Source organism: Xiphophorus hellerii, chromosome 3 (genome assembly GCF_003331165.1).
Source record: "Xiphophorus hellerii strain 12219 chromosome 3, Xiphophorus_hellerii-4.1, whole genome shotgun sequence".
Lineage (NCBI taxonomy): Eukaryota > Metazoa > Chordata > Actinopteri > Cyprinodontiformes > Poeciliidae > Xiphophorus > Xiphophorus hellerii.
Window position 1 is genome coordinate 23368732 of NC_045674.1, and position 15742 is coordinate 23384473.

Genomic DNA, 15742 nt, shown 5'->3' on the forward strand with positions numbered 1-15742 from the left:
TATAAGCATGTGATAATGTACGTATTTTAGTCTAAATAGAGGAGAAGGTAGTTTTCCTTGATGAGGAAAGACAGAAAACAAGGTGCAGAAGTTAACCAGACTGTAACAGGTGCAGGTGTGAGGGGAGAGCAAAGGGCAAGCTGAGGGGGAGAGAGAGAGAGAGAGGTGGCAATGGGGAGCCAGGAGGAGAAACAGTGACAGGGGAGCAGGAACATGAATCTAACAGTAACCAAGAATAAGTAAATGCAGGAAATAAACATAATCTAGCTAAAATAACTAAGAACAGACTGATCCAAAGTAAAACAGAAACTTAAGACCAACAATAATATCTGAGACAAAACGCAGATAACAAATCATCAAAACTATAAAACCAGGGAGGGGAAAACCCCAAAACAACCCAAGATCCTGACACAGACAATGGATAAAATTCTTGGGAACCCTCTGTTAATGAATGAGTCCACAATGGTCACTGAAATAACTTGATACTAACAAAAGTAAAGACAAGTAAATATTTACTGAAAATTAGCCAATGAAAAACAGACATTAGTTTTGAACTGTGGTTCAGCAGAATAATTTTAACTTTCATGTTATTTTAGAGAGTATTGTTGGCTTTTTATTACTCAAGAGAAGCTACACCTGGTCTGGCGTTTCATTTGGCTGTGATAGCTTCCTGGAAGGAGGAAGGTATCAGCTGAGATAAAGGTATTTAGACAACCAGCTAGTAGAGTGTAAGTCTTGATTATTCATGGGCTTTTTAATTCAAGATTTTTTTTTTTACAAAAGCCTAGAGTTTTCTCTTCTATTAAAATGTGTTGTGCTTTAGGAGAAAGCACAACACAAACTTTAAATACGTCAAAAATTGTGGCTGCCTTTGAGTCAAGTGAAGGATTTGTAGATTGTTTAGAAGAAATAATTCCTCTTTCAATACAATCTTTGTTTTGGAAAGCAATCAGATTAATTAATCAAAGCTTGTAGGCACAGCAAATTCATGGAAAAAAAATTGTAGAATTCAAAAGGAGAATTCTCTTTCAAAAGGAGAAAGAGAAACTCTAAGAAATTGTAATTTGGATCTCTTAACCCGAAAAGATGAAAATTTATCTTTTATTACCACCATCCAAAATGCACACATCCGATTCTTTCTCAAAGCTGAAAATCCCCCACACATCTTAGTGCAATTGCTCTTGATAAATAACCATCAAAACAAAGTAACAGCACCCAGAGCTGATGTAGAAACTCATTCCATTTCTTCCATGCAGGTGCAATTACTCTCCCCAGAGCCACTTTCATTTGAGTAAATGCTGTTAGGAGCCACCGGCACTGCCTGCACCACAATTTTTCTGTTTTTTCCCCAGTATACTTAAGTAACCAAGAGAGACCCAAGCTGACCCCAAGGCAAGACACAGAAGACACAGTTCATGAGCAACTGGTACAATGGAGATATCTGAATGAATGAAAGAATATAATAATATGGAAAGAGCGGTGACGACGGAGAGCAGTGAGATTGAAAGGTAATGCAAGAGAAAAATCTTCATTGGTTTTCAGCGTGCATGGGCAGACTCAGACATCCTAAAAGGTTACAGCATTTGAGTTGTGATATTTTAGTCCAAAGACTCTCTGTCTGGAGGAGCTGTTCTGCTGCTGCTGTTCACAAAGTTTGAATGATGGCTGAATTATGCTGTCGGACTGTGAATCAAGCTGATTCTGCTGTCTGTTCAGTGATGAACTACAAACATACTTTCAGCCACCAAGAACAATGGCGGTTGTGAAAGGATATAATGTTTCTTTCTGAAGGTAAGTTATTTGGGCCGGGTTGCTATGCTTAATTGCAAAGACTTGCTGAAGGATTAATATAGCCAATGTTTAACCTTTTTTTTTAATGTTTTTTTTTTTTTTAGCAAATAATGATCTGGAAAGAGTGGTGTCCGTTTATATTCCACATTACTGAGTCATTTCTTGTGTCTAGTCTACTCATTTGTTAAGGAGCGCAATGTTAAATAGATGTCTATAAACATTGATTTTTAAGTCTAGCCACGCATTCTCAATTTAATTTAGGACCGGACCTGGATGCGGCCGCTCTAATGTATGAAATTTCTTTGACGTAAAAGGTTCCAATGTACCTCTGGTTGTAAACACATGGACAAAATTGTTGATACCCCTTTGTTAAAAAATTAACCAATGAAACTTTGACACCGTTTTTAATATGTCGTTCAACAGGATCATCCTAAAACAATCAACTTATTCAACAGGCCTGGAAAAAAATGAAGCTAGAGTTTAAAGGTTGGTTACTACTGCAAGTCAGTGTTCTACCTTTTATTAGTCCTAAGAATTTTATATAGTGCACTTAAAGTGCATCCTTGTTTTGAGTAGATTTTTTTCCCCTGGCGGATACTATTAAACATCTGCATCAGACAGCATATTGCTATTGATTTAAAAAAAAAATATATATATATATATATATAAGTTGTGCCTATAATAAATCTCACACTATGAAGGCCATCTTGTGTGGCACGGTTCCGTGTGCCACACAAGGTGGACTTTTTTTCCCAGCTTGAGCACCTGCACCCTAAAAAGACTATGAAAGCCACTGACAAAATTAATTAACTTCTGAAGACACTTCATAGCCAATTATTTTCTGTAGGGTCATCAGAGCAAACAAGAATGAATCCAAAAACAAACCACAGTTTTCAATTTATTTATTTTTTTGAAAAAAATAAGGAAACATCTTATCATTTTCTTTGCCCTTCACTAGTATGTGTTACGTTTTGTTGGATATAAAAGCCAAGAAAATATATTCAAGCTTGCAACTGAAGCAAGACAGAGTGTAAAAAAGGTCAAGTGGTTTGAACAACTTTCTCAAGGCACTGTGCATATATGCCTAAATATGTGCCTGAGATAAAAGTCGCTTTTTTTCTTTCTTTCTCCAACTTCTTCTTTAATTAGGTCGTTTTTACTTGCTTTATGTCTTTCCTCCGTCTCCTTTATCACTCTGAAATTCTCCATCTAAGGCTGACCACTCCACATTCTGTTGATCTCCCTCTAACCCCGCATGCTATGGTTTGGACTGAGCTTTCACTCGATCAATCTCTCTGTGTATCCTTGGCTGCTTCGGTGCTACACTGAAAGGCTAATTCCACTGAGATAGAATGTGAGGATAGCCTCTTTAAAGTGCTTTCCAGTTATCTCCGTACTTATAGATCTGTACAGAATAAACCAGGCACTGCCTCTCTGTGCAGTCCAGCTGCATACTCCCTTTTCCTGTGATCGTAGCCATATGTGTCAGTTTTTGCTTCCTTCTTTTTGTGGAACTCAGGGAAAACTAAAACTGCAAGGACGTGCATGAATTCCGGACATATTTAATTAAATATGAGGCTTTTGACAAATGTAGTTTGAAATAACCATAAATAAATTAAGATGTATATGATTAGCCATTCACTTATAATATTTTCAAAAACGTATTGTTGTTCATATGTACATATACAGTATATATATATATATATATATATATATATATATATATATATATATATATGTTAAATGTTCATATGTTAAGTTGTAAAGACTGACAGTTACATTGTATTTGAACTTCATAAGTTTATGGCAGCTCTGGTTTCTGTTGTCTCTCTATGGGTTCTTACACCCGTAGTTTCTAACTCGCATTGTTGGGACTTTTTTTTTTCTTCTTTTGCAGAAGAAGCTGTAGAAGCTTCTTTAGGACAGAAGCTCCAGTTTTCAGTCATTATAAAAGTCACCCAGGTGGCAAGGTAAAATAGGAAAACAATTTAGTCGTGTAATAAGAGTGTCTTGTGTTTCTGAAAGTAATACTGCACGATATAGTAGGAGTAACAGTCCATTTGTAGAACTTGAGAACAATTTGGAAAGTTAAAAAAAAACAACTTTGAGATCTGTTTTATTGCTACTATTACTACTTGTTCTAAACAATTTACAAATCCTTCACTTGACTCAAAGGCATCCACAACTTTTGGCATATTTAAAGTTTTTCTATTAAAGCACAACATATCTTTCTCTTATACAAGCAAGTAAAACAAACAAGACCCAAGTCTTGTCACAGGGAAACCAGACAGGACTTGGTACTTGAATGGGTAGGAACTGGATATAAAATTGCCACCTTGTTATCTGGGAGACTCAAGTTTTAAATTCCTTTGTGACTGAGTGCTGCAACATAACTACTGCACTAATTCATGTGAATAATTTTAAGAGAATTCGCAAAGCTACATGTTTTTAGCTGGATTTTCTCTGTCCCCTTTGATTCCCTCTGTGGTTTTGAGAACTGGACAAAACATGTTGTTGCCCAAAATAAAGCCAGTATGAGGAGGGTTGAGATGTAAGAGGAAACAGAGGGATCGTACACGACAGAAACAAGACTGAATTAAATCTGCTCTGGCCTAAACATGCACTACCATCAACTGCACTATAATTGCATTAACTTTGCATTAGCAGCCCTGTACTGTGAGGGTTCGGGTGCATTTGTCTTTTGTTGTCCGTGTGCGGGGGATAATAATTTGGAGAAAGATGAAGGAATTAAACAGTGAGAAAAGACAGCTACAATTTACGACCTACTGTTGCTATTCTTCACTGTTTTCACTCATTATTTTGTATTGAGTAGTTATGGCTTTTTTTTTACACATTACATTTTGGGTTATGAAACGGAGCCATCTAAGATGGCACCGTTCATACCGACTGTGCGCCAGTTTCTATTCACTTTAGGGATGCTGGTACCGGCTTTGAAAACTGCTAAAATAAAGTAATATCATAGAGTTTACTGGGGATAAATATGGCAACATGACAACAACATCAATTTTTTTTTCTGTTAGTATCCACAGAACACAATTTACTGAAACCTGGAACTTGTAATGAACTGCCTTATCAAGGAGGCATATCAAAAGATAGAGCAAATCTAACACTACCTATTAGTCTAGCACTACAGAAAACTACTGAGCATAAGTCCATGAATTACAAAGCTATGTGTTTTAGATGACATTCAACAACCTTATATGGTTGCTTTATATATAGACAAATCAGGGGTTGCAAGGGGGTTAGACAAAAGAGGATAAAAAGGAAAAGAGGAAAATGCAAAAAAAAAATAGACGCATCAGATGTGCAGAAAAAGACAGGAGGAGTCAAGGACAAAATGGAGGGGAGAAGAAGAAATGGAGAGACTAACAGAGGGAGGTGTGAAGTGTCACTGCTAGTGGCACCGTCTCTCTAATTAACATAGTGACCTTGGCCCTGTGGTCATGTTATTGTACACACACACACACACACACACACACACACACACACACACAGACAGAGAGATAGTGAGAGATATTATAAGCTTTGTAGAGTTTGTGGAAAAACAAGTAACAACCTGAATTGAATTGAACTAAAACCCAAACATGTTTCACTACGAATCAATTTTCCTATGTTTGCTTTTACAGTATTTTATATTCATGTCACACATATCACAACATTTTCCTTGTTTTATTCTTTGCCTAATCCAACAGAGAAGTTAGGGTAAAGAGTGAAAACACAAAGAGCATAGAAAAAATAAAATCTAAGACAAAATTAACTAGAACTATTATGGAAAGAAAAGAAAAAAAACCTAAGATTTAAACATAAGTCTTAGACTGAACTTATTACAAGGGTAACTAACACAAAGAGACAGCAGGAAGGAAGACAAGCAGACATAAAAACTAACTCTGAGTGAACCGGCAGAGAAGAGACAGAGTACAGCTGTAGCAGCAATCATCTTTCAGGTCAACAGTAATTACCAAGAAGACTTGTGACTACAGAATACACACATACACCACACAGTTTTTCTTCTACCCACCGCCTTGTCTCACTGAATTTTCTTCTCGTCCCATTTATTTCACAATCAAGACACACACCTGCCACAAAGAAGATGTCGGGACAAGAAGCAGAGTTTAGTGGGTAACGGTTTCTCACCACGAACAGATCTGAACACATGCAGGTCTAATCTTGCATTGGCTGGCTTCTAATTAATTCATGGATCCTGTCAGAAAGTCACTCTAATTGTGGTTCACTTTGAAGTTGCCACATGATTTTCAGCCTGCTTACACAGAGAGGTAAACAGCCATTTTTTTTTTCACCCACTCAGGCAGCAATTATCTCTTACATACCTCACATGATCTCTTATGAACCACATAGATTTTTGTGTTCATGATTTGTTTATTGGTTTAATCTTATTTCAAATGTCCCGATTGTCTGAGGAAAATATATGGCTCATCCATCCTTGCAGATGTTTTGCATGTTATATGTTGACTAAAGCTTGTTTTCATTTTTTTTTCTATTAAGATTCAGACAACACTGCAAAGCAAAAATACCTGAAATCTTATTGGTCCTGCAAATTCAATATGATCGATTGTTGTACTAATATCAATGTCTGCAAAATTTGTATTCAACTAGCAACATCCTTGTTCTCAGTTTTTAACTGATTAACCAAATTAGCTCCCACAGTATTCACCATGAACTGAACGTGTGAAGGAGTGGTTCAAGTGGTTCAACTCATATCTCAACAAAAGAAATTTGTTTCTAAATACAGGATAATGTTTATCAGAATATTATGATATATGGTGTCCCACAAGGCTCAAGTTTAGGTCCCATCATTGGATGAGTGATTATGCTAAAGACACACAGCTCAATACAGCCGTCTCTCCTGATAAACCCAGACCCATATTTTTTATTTTTTTTTACTTTACTGTCGATATTTAGTCATAGATGGTAGAGAATTTCTTTTAGTTCAATCAGGACCAAACTGAAGTTTTTTTTTTATGTGTAGAGAATATCAGAGAGAGAAACTCACAATGCACTGGCAAGTTGTGATGTAAATGGCCTGGAGTCATGTTAAGCCCCAGAGGCATTCACTGTATGTCACTTCCACTATTCCTGCTCTTCTGCTATAGCTTCTTACAATGAGGTGAATTAATTTTCCTCTCCGTTTACAGTACATCTACATATGATAATCTTCACACACAATGACAATCCAAACCACATTTTTTGACTGATTTGTGTTTCTAATATGATCAAGCAAATATTTGCCCATTTGGCCATGAAATCCATCTCCATGTGTGGACTATGAATACTGAGTAAGTCCTCGTTATTACTGTCCCTCCAGTCAAATGTGTTGATGGCAGCATCTTTCTTTGGGGAATGATTTGCTTTTTAATATTTTTTTCTGTGATTGAATCTGGAGAACTGAGTGTTGGACAGGCTGAAAATATTCTGATGAAATTTGCAGAAAAAGTTAGTTACAACATTCACATTTCACCAATGTACTAAATTTTGCAAAGACAATCAAAAATTGACCTCAGAAAAAGTCTCAAAAAGTCTTGAGATCAACCCAACATAAAAGTGAATTTGAACTGATTTCATTTATCTGATGCTGTGGACCTTCAATGCTTTCACAAGTATATTCAAAGGAAAGCAAAATTATTGTTCCTGCAAATCATTTAAAAAAAGATGTTGCTCAAAACAAATGGAACATTTTTCAAATTGAACAACAAGCTTCTCACATAGGAACAAGTTGGTGTACTTAATACAAATGTACCCCACAGTTTCAGTAAGTCATACAAAGGAAAATAAAAGGGCATATTACTATGTATCCAGTGTTGCACATAAACACCGTCAAATGAACAAATTCAGAAATGGAGCTCGCATTTTTGCCCCTTTTTAACTGTAATGCAGTTCACTTTGACATCATATACCAGTACCTTGGTTTAGGGGTGAACAAAGTGTTTCTGGTGGCAAACTTCAGATATTTCACAGAGAAAAGCAGCAGTGTTTCCTGCTAGCTTGTCATGAGTGTCTGTGCACACATGTGGGCATAGACAATAAAAGGTTTGTGAGGACTTGCTAATACTTCTTAGACTTGACTATGCAATAAGGATGGGCAATTGGACAAATTTATCAACCGTTTACACAAGGCTACGCCTTTTGTAGGTTGAGTGATTTTTGTTTTACTTTGCTTTGTTTTTTGACAGTTACTGAATTATGGTTTAACAACTCTTGTCTGAAGCTCAGCTCACAAAAAAAGGAAAAAAAAAAAGCTAATGCAGTTTTAATGGCATAAACAAACTCCTTCCAGCTGGAAGCAGAATTCTTATTTTGCGCCTGATCACTAGTTTCTAGCTGTAACAGCTGAAGCTTTGCACTAACTCTTCATAGTTCCTCTTTACATCCAAAAATGATAACTTCAGTTTTCTTACTATTCAGTTGAAGAAAGTTACAACACACCCACACATTGATTTGTTCTATTCTTCTGCTCAGTACTTGCATGGGTCTCTTTCAAAGATAAGAGGGTACAGACAATGGATGGACGGACATTAACTGAGTGAGTCTTTTCTCCATTACAAATTCAGCCTTCAGTATTTGGCAGCTATTCAGTATACTTTGGATTTTTTGAGTTAAAGGGACCACCTGTACTGAATTAATAGTATTAATGGTTAAAATTGACTGTAGTTAAAAACGTAATAAAATTAGACTTTTCAGTTTTCTTTTCTGTTTATGAAAGAATTACAACATGTGTATGAGAGCAGGTGTTTTCAAACAGTTTGTGCATGAACAACAGAAAAGAAAAAAAAGAATGTTAAGTGATGAGATGATCATATGCTAACTTGAAAAATAAATCATGACTTTTGCATATACTCACACACCCCCACAAGAATACAATTCATCTTTTCCACTTGCACTAGTTCTGGGTGCCTGAGAAGAAACTCAGTCTCCTTTTTTGGGTGTGTTCTTACAGTACAAACAGCTCGGACAAATTTAGACGCATGGTCAAATGTGTTCACGTATCCAAATAGTTGCCAGAGGATGGGTATATTTATGTAGGAGGGGATTTAAGACTCAGCTTGGGTCTTGTGATTAAGGACCCCTAATACTAGAAACACTGAAGAGGTTTTATAACACTGACAAGAAATTTAGAATGTATAGCGTTTTATGACCATAAGCAAATAGCAGCTCTTTAATCTTTTAAGCACTGCAAAGAGTGCAGCAGTAAAACAACAAAATCAAAGAAGGAAAGGCAAAAGCACTTAAGAAATAGAAAAAGGAACAGAGACATGCAAATGTTAAAAGCAGAAGCTATTTACAAATAAAAAAACCAGAGTACAGTATAAAAGAAATCACCTAAAATTATATAAGCAACAGAAATATTCCACTTTTTTATTTTATTCAACTAATAATTTCTTTTCATATTTCTCCATAAGCTTGAGCACAAAATTTTACAACCATCCATGTTGTAATTTTCCCACTTTCTTAGATCAGTTATATAGGACTCATTTTTTTAGCTATGTGTGAGATACTGAGTCTCTAGGTCACTGGAAATATAGGCACCTTCATTGAGGTATCAGGTGTCTATGTTTGAGAGGACCAAGCCATTTTTCTCCTGTGCTATGCTGTCATGATGGAGTCCTTGGATCATGTTTTAATGTATGAAAATATCCGTAGAGCTGCAAATACTCTGTAAGCAATGAAGCATCTTGAAGTATGTTTGAACTGCTGTTTCTTGAGACAAGCAGCAAGAAGGAAGTCACATTGATAATGAGGGTTAAATGTGGGCTTAACCTCTACAAATGTGATAGTTTGACCCTCCTATCACAACCTACAAATCATTAAACCAATATAATTTCAGATGAGTCTGCTTCATTTTCATGCCACATTTGTCCAGTCTATTTGGAGGCCGATCTAAACGAGAAAAGAACTTTTCATAAGTTAATTAAAAAAATAATAATCTTGCACTTTATATCCTGTCGTTTGTCTTTTAAAATCTGAAACTTTTTTCAAAGATGATCTGCTTACCTAAATGTTGTCAGTACATAACCAACTCCAACAAGGAACACGTCACGATATTCTGAGACTTTAAGATCTAACAAAAAGAAGAACTCTTAAATTTAATTGGAGAATAAATATAACAAACAGCTGGTCCATATACATTTAGCACATATGAATGTATATGGGAACAAGATGGAAACGGCTTGGTTCTAGCTGAACCTCCTTAGTGAAATGACAGTAAAAACATCAACAAAAATGTGCTTTACTCTCTATGGACGTGGATTTGAAACTGAATCAGTTGTTTAAATTTGGATAAATCTGTCAAACTATTTGCACATTCTTCAGTGATAACTACCTCAAGATGACCTCCTGTCTTTTAGAGCCTCAAAATCTTTCCAGTTCCAGTGCAACCTTTGCAGTCCAGATATTTCTCTCAGAAGCAGAACCTCCTGAGACTGAGAATGACCCTTTGGCTCAGCTTCATCATTTCCAGTCGCAAAGTCAAAAATATCAAACCAGCCCAGAACTAAAAGAACTTCAGGGGATGTTTGTAACGGAGCATATTGTTTTACAGTCTTCCTGATCATCTTTGCAGTTTTCACAAATCTCATCCTTTGAATATCTTGAACAAGTGAGGAAGATGCCTACTGACTCATGTCAAAATTTAAATGGCTGATCAGTTGATCTGTTGTGTGGTTTAGCTTATTTAGCTCTCAATCATTTTTCATTGCTCATAAAAAAACAAAAATTCTGCTGTCAGAAACATTTCTGGTCGTGAAAAACATAAGACATTATGAGTAAAGTAAGGGAGCGTCATCTATTACTGCAATTAGGATAAACCTGTTTTAAACTACAGTGGGCAAGACACAATTAGAACAGCTATGAAGAGGTTCACTCCAGACACCCAACCCATGCAGATAGTCCGACTAATTAACGAGTTACTATTAATAAAAAAATAGCTAAATATTGTATATAGCATTAATTTAGTTGTACTAATCATTTAGCAGCTCTGTGAATCATTTTGGTTTTCTGTTTTAAATAAAAGCAGGTGCAACAAGTTCATGGCAGGCATTTTTTTTTAGATTTTGTGGTGAAATTTACGTTTTTCATTAGTAACTTGACAGGAAGAAGAGCAGAAAGAGAGGCCATGCAGTAAGACATACAGTAAAGAGCCCAGTTCTGTAACAGTACATCGATTAAGGACTACAACCTGAATATGATGGACCTGCTCTGACACAGTGCCACACAATAACAAACTAAAGTTCTTTTTTTTTTTTCTCAACACATCTCAAAGCAACAGCATTTTTACTCAAGGTTATTGTACTCTAACAATCTCACATCAGACTATGCTTAATGAAGACAATTTAAAGAAATAATAAGCATTTTTCCCAGCAGTTTAATTAAAATCAAGATTCAGCGAAACCCAATTAGCGTACTAACACAAAATGCTACACGCTGGAACCGCATTTGAGTTAGCTAGCTGCACACTGCAACAAAACTAGGTGGGAAATGAGTGGCTTTCTCCATAATTAGCTCATGACACAGTAAGAAGTATGTGTAATTTCATTTGGAATTGACTTTTTGCCCTCTATTCCATCTCTCTGGAAAGCCTAATCCCTGAGGCGTTGTAGGGGTCTTCTTTCTAGAACACCCGCTAAACACATCACAACCCCTCTGCTGCTAATGCTCGCGCTCCGAAATCCGTTAGGAACAAAATGAGAGATGGGAGGCTAATGAAAAGAGGTTTAATGGAAGGAAATGGCAAAGGTGGCCTAGAGGTTTGCTGCTGTTTAATGCAGTGGGATGCTCCAGCTGCCTGAAGACTGGCCCATCTTAATTGTACTCTTCTGCCTCAGAAAGGGAAGTATGCGGCAATAAAGTTACAGACAATTTACGCTGAATTTAATTTTCTTGGATTACCCAACCTCTTTCAGTGTCTATTGAAACTTCCTTCAGGTGGTGATATAAAAACCATCAGCCATCATGCTTTCTGAAGGAATGTCCCATTTATCAGTGTCATATTTTAACCACCTCCTAAATTGGGTGCCAGTGGATAATGAGAGGGATAATATAAATGCAAGGGATAATGCTAGAACATGGAATTCAGCCATATTATCATGACACCAATACAAGGCTTCCACATATATACAACTGATCTGTGTTACTACTGGATTTTTTGGGGGAAAATGTCTTTAAAAAAACTTCTAAAGTTCTCTTCAATTTATTTTTACTGTAGCAACTATTTGAATTCTTAAAAGTCACTGACCACCCCTAAAAGAAAGAAAAAAAACAAAACGTTTTAACGCCACCCATTTATGTTTATTGGTACACATCTATCTATGAATAAATCAATTTCTTACCTATATTTTTTTCTTCACTCTTTAGGAACTCACAAAATGTGACTGTGTTCTCAGCCACTAATATTGCACAGTTAACTGCCGTCTAAAAGTCCTAAGCTTTGTATTTTGAAGCCATCATCATAGACCTGAGGAATATTTGACCATATCTATGCAGGAGGTGTTGGACAGATTTTTTAAAAATCTTTAGGACCCAATATCTCTCTAATAACTGGATGATTTTCAAGTGGACCATAATGATTAGAAGGAGTGAGTCGGTCTTGCTAATGACACCATAATGATTTGTGTGTAAAATTCATTGTCTTTGAGGAAGTCATTAAAGAATCTGACATTGCTCAATAGGCGTTTATTTGAAAAGTGTTTTATATCTGTGGCTCAGCAGCTATCAGACGGGACGCAGTTCCACCATGACCCCACTTTTGAGATTAGTGAGTTTGCTTAAGACTTATGTGAAAGAACAATAAAGTAACTTAAGTTCCATTTACATTGCATCATGTCTTTTCACCTCTGTTTACATTTTGTTTCATTAAGACTATAAACTTCAGTGTGTTTTATTGAGATTCTGTCAAAATAGGACATAACGGTGAAGTAGAAGGAAAATAGTATTTTTTGTGTGTATGGCATATGACACACATGAAATTAAAGAAGCAGAGATCCACCACTAAGTTGGAAAAATGCCAACATAACAACCATTAGTCTCCCACAAATTGGATCTTTACAGAAAAGTGGCAAGAAGAGAGTCCGTTACTGAACACACCACTCCCATTTTGAAACAAGTTGGTGACAGTGTCATGCTGTGGAGATGTTCTTCTTTCATGGCATGAATACAATTACTAATTTGGGGCAATATTTAAAAACTGATATTCACAGATAATAATCATCCAACCTACTGAGAACAAACCTTTGTTGTTGTTTTCCATTTTTCTTCAGAAACAGGCACAACTTTGTGTTAGTCTTCCCCATAAAATAAATCTTTTCGGTTTAAATTTCACAAAATGTGGAAAGGTTCAAGAGACATACAAATGCATGTTCAATTTCTAAGTAAAACAGAAGAAATAGGAATACTACATAGGAAAGCTGATGTACATAGGAGCAAAAAATAAAGAAACTATAGAATGTAGGTTGGTTTCCAATTTTACTGTCTTGTAAAATTCTTGAATAATGTCAACACAAAAATATACATTATGAAATTCACCAGTTGCACAGTATGCTCTTTGACTCAATGGTAATGGCACCAGTCAGTCCAATATGAGCAATCATAACATACATTAAGCCCAAAAATCACTGTAGAAATGTTTATCCTCTATTGTAAATTTTAGGTAGTCTTCTACTGTACATCCATAAACATAAACTCTTGTTAGTTTTATCAAAACCTCCAAATACCAAAACAGCGCATCACACCCAGACGTTCACCAGACCAGAGGGAGCGGGGTGAGATGAACCTTACCTTCGCCATCTGTGCCTGGACTCCACTGGCTTTGAGCGAGGCCACAGCCTTCTGGGCTGCCGCAGGGCTGTCAAAGTCCACAAAGCCATAGCCTGCAAACAGAAAACCAAACAAGAGAGGTAAGAATGAAAAAGAAAAAAAAATGAAACCAGTGATGGGAAAGACAAGTAGTTTTAGGACAAAACAAAACAAAAAGAATGAAAACAAGAAGCTAAGGTCAGAGAGAATTCTCAAATATGTTGGCAAGCAAGTGCAATTCTGCTCAGGAAACAGATCTTATTTTGTCTTCAGCAAGCTATAAAATGATTTAATGGGTCAAAATCAAGTCAGGTCACATATTTCATGAAAACTTCAAACTGGCTGATTTAGATTTTAGCCTACGATGATAAACAGATTGATTTTTATGTTTGATTGGGGATTCAAGTTTCGGCAAGTTTCTATTTTTTTTGTACAGCCTTGTCAATGTTTAGCTATATGATTACATTTTGTCATTTGCTAGCATCAGTATTGCATTTCATGGAATGCCATTCTGTTTCTGCACTTTATATATTTCCAGTTTTTTTTGTTGTTGTTTCTTTTTCAAACAAAGCACATTATTTATTTATTTATTTAGTCTCTCTTAGTGTCTGTGCATCTGTTAGAGCTCTGGGGCTCCCGGGACGTGGGTTGGGCCCTACAGGAAGATCTGGAGGACAAAAGGTCCGAACGCACTCATAAATCTCCACTTTCAGAAATAGTGCCTGTCCTGCTTTACTAGGTCACATGGCTGAAAGCTGGGAAGAGATGTCAACAGACAGGCTGTCCTCAGTCTCTCTGAAATGTAACGGACAGATTGTATGCGCTTGTGTGTTGAAAATGTGAGCAAATTACGAGAACCTTATGCCACGGATGAGGGCAAAACAACAACATTCAAAAAGAACAATAACTCTGACTGGGCTGAGTCCTAAAACAAGTATGCAAACCTTATGTTTACAGTCTAACTTGCTACAATTTTCAATAAAAATGTCCTTAGAATGAGGGATTTTCTCTTGTACATTCACCCATAGACAAACCTTTCACTCGTAACATCTGTTCCTGTCTTTCTTTCTTCCTTCTCCCTAATTTGGAGCCACACTCTGTTTTGCTGATAAGCAGCAGATTTTTTTCTTCTTTTTTAATTGTTCAAAGGCAGCAAGCTGCTTTTATAGCAAGATCTGCCCTGCGCATGCAAATATTTATACGCTGGCTAATGAGAAACCCATAATTTAGCCAAAATAGGGTTACACAACCTCAGAAAAGCGGATACATAAACATACAAAATGCATTTGCAATTTACTTTGACCTGTAAAGACAAGCACAGATACAGATATAAAAAAAAAATTTTTTTAAATATGGTCTATGTGCACAAGAATTACAATGCTGCTTATTTATCAATTTTAATGCAAGAAGAGCGACAAATCTTACCAAGATACCAATGCACGCAGCATTTTATCACCTTGATAAAATGTTCTTATTTTATTCCACCGGATTTTGAAAATGTAGGCATTTCTTACACTGACGGATAAGTTACTGTTTAAACACAGAGGATTGATTGATTCAGCACATAATATGTATGCCAGGCTGATTTATTCCTGTGTAGCCTGGATAATGTTCTCTGCTTGAAAATCGGTGAAATGAATATGCCTGAATGATTAAAAAATAATGTCTAATTAAAAATTTAGAGCAGGAAAGCTTTAAAGTTTCTATTAAAACAAAAACAGACATGATTCAATAAATAACTGTTTCCAAGTCTGCAAAACCTTTAAATCTCTTTTCTAAATAATCCATTCATCCTTGAAGGACAAGATGGTGCCTCTCTCCAGAGGTCAAAAGGTGAGAGGCAGGGTACAATCTGGACAGGTCGCCAGTCTATCACTGGGCAGCATAGAAACACAAATGCCCATATAAGAACAAATAAGGTTCAAAAACCACACCCTGGGGTATGAACCAGGAACTTTCTTGCTGAAAGGCAACAGTGTTGCTAACTGAGCCAATGTGGGACTCCACTTTCTAATTAAGCACAGCTTAATTAATAAGCTGTACTGAGAAATCTGCTGCTGAGCAGAATCAGTCTATTTTACACACAAAATGAGTTTTTAAGAATAAATTAGGTGTTGAAAAATAAAGT

The 15742-nt window shown here is 36.3% G+C and overlaps 1 protein-coding gene across 3 annotated transcripts in view; it reads right to left on the minus strand.

Annotated features, from left to right (window-relative positions):
* Positions 1-15742, minus strand: part of LOC116717170 (RNA-binding motif, single-stranded-interacting protein 3-like) — a 134369-nt gene that overhangs the window by 52552 nt on the left and 66075 nt on the right. For all 3 annotated transcript variants that reach the window (XM_032558332.1, XM_032558329.1, XM_032558331.1), the window contains exon 4: positions 13597-13688. In XM_032558332.1, coding sequence (XP_032414223.1) covers positions 13597-13688 — 92 coding nt within the window. The remainder of the gene's footprint in view (positions 1-13596; positions 13689-15742) is intronic.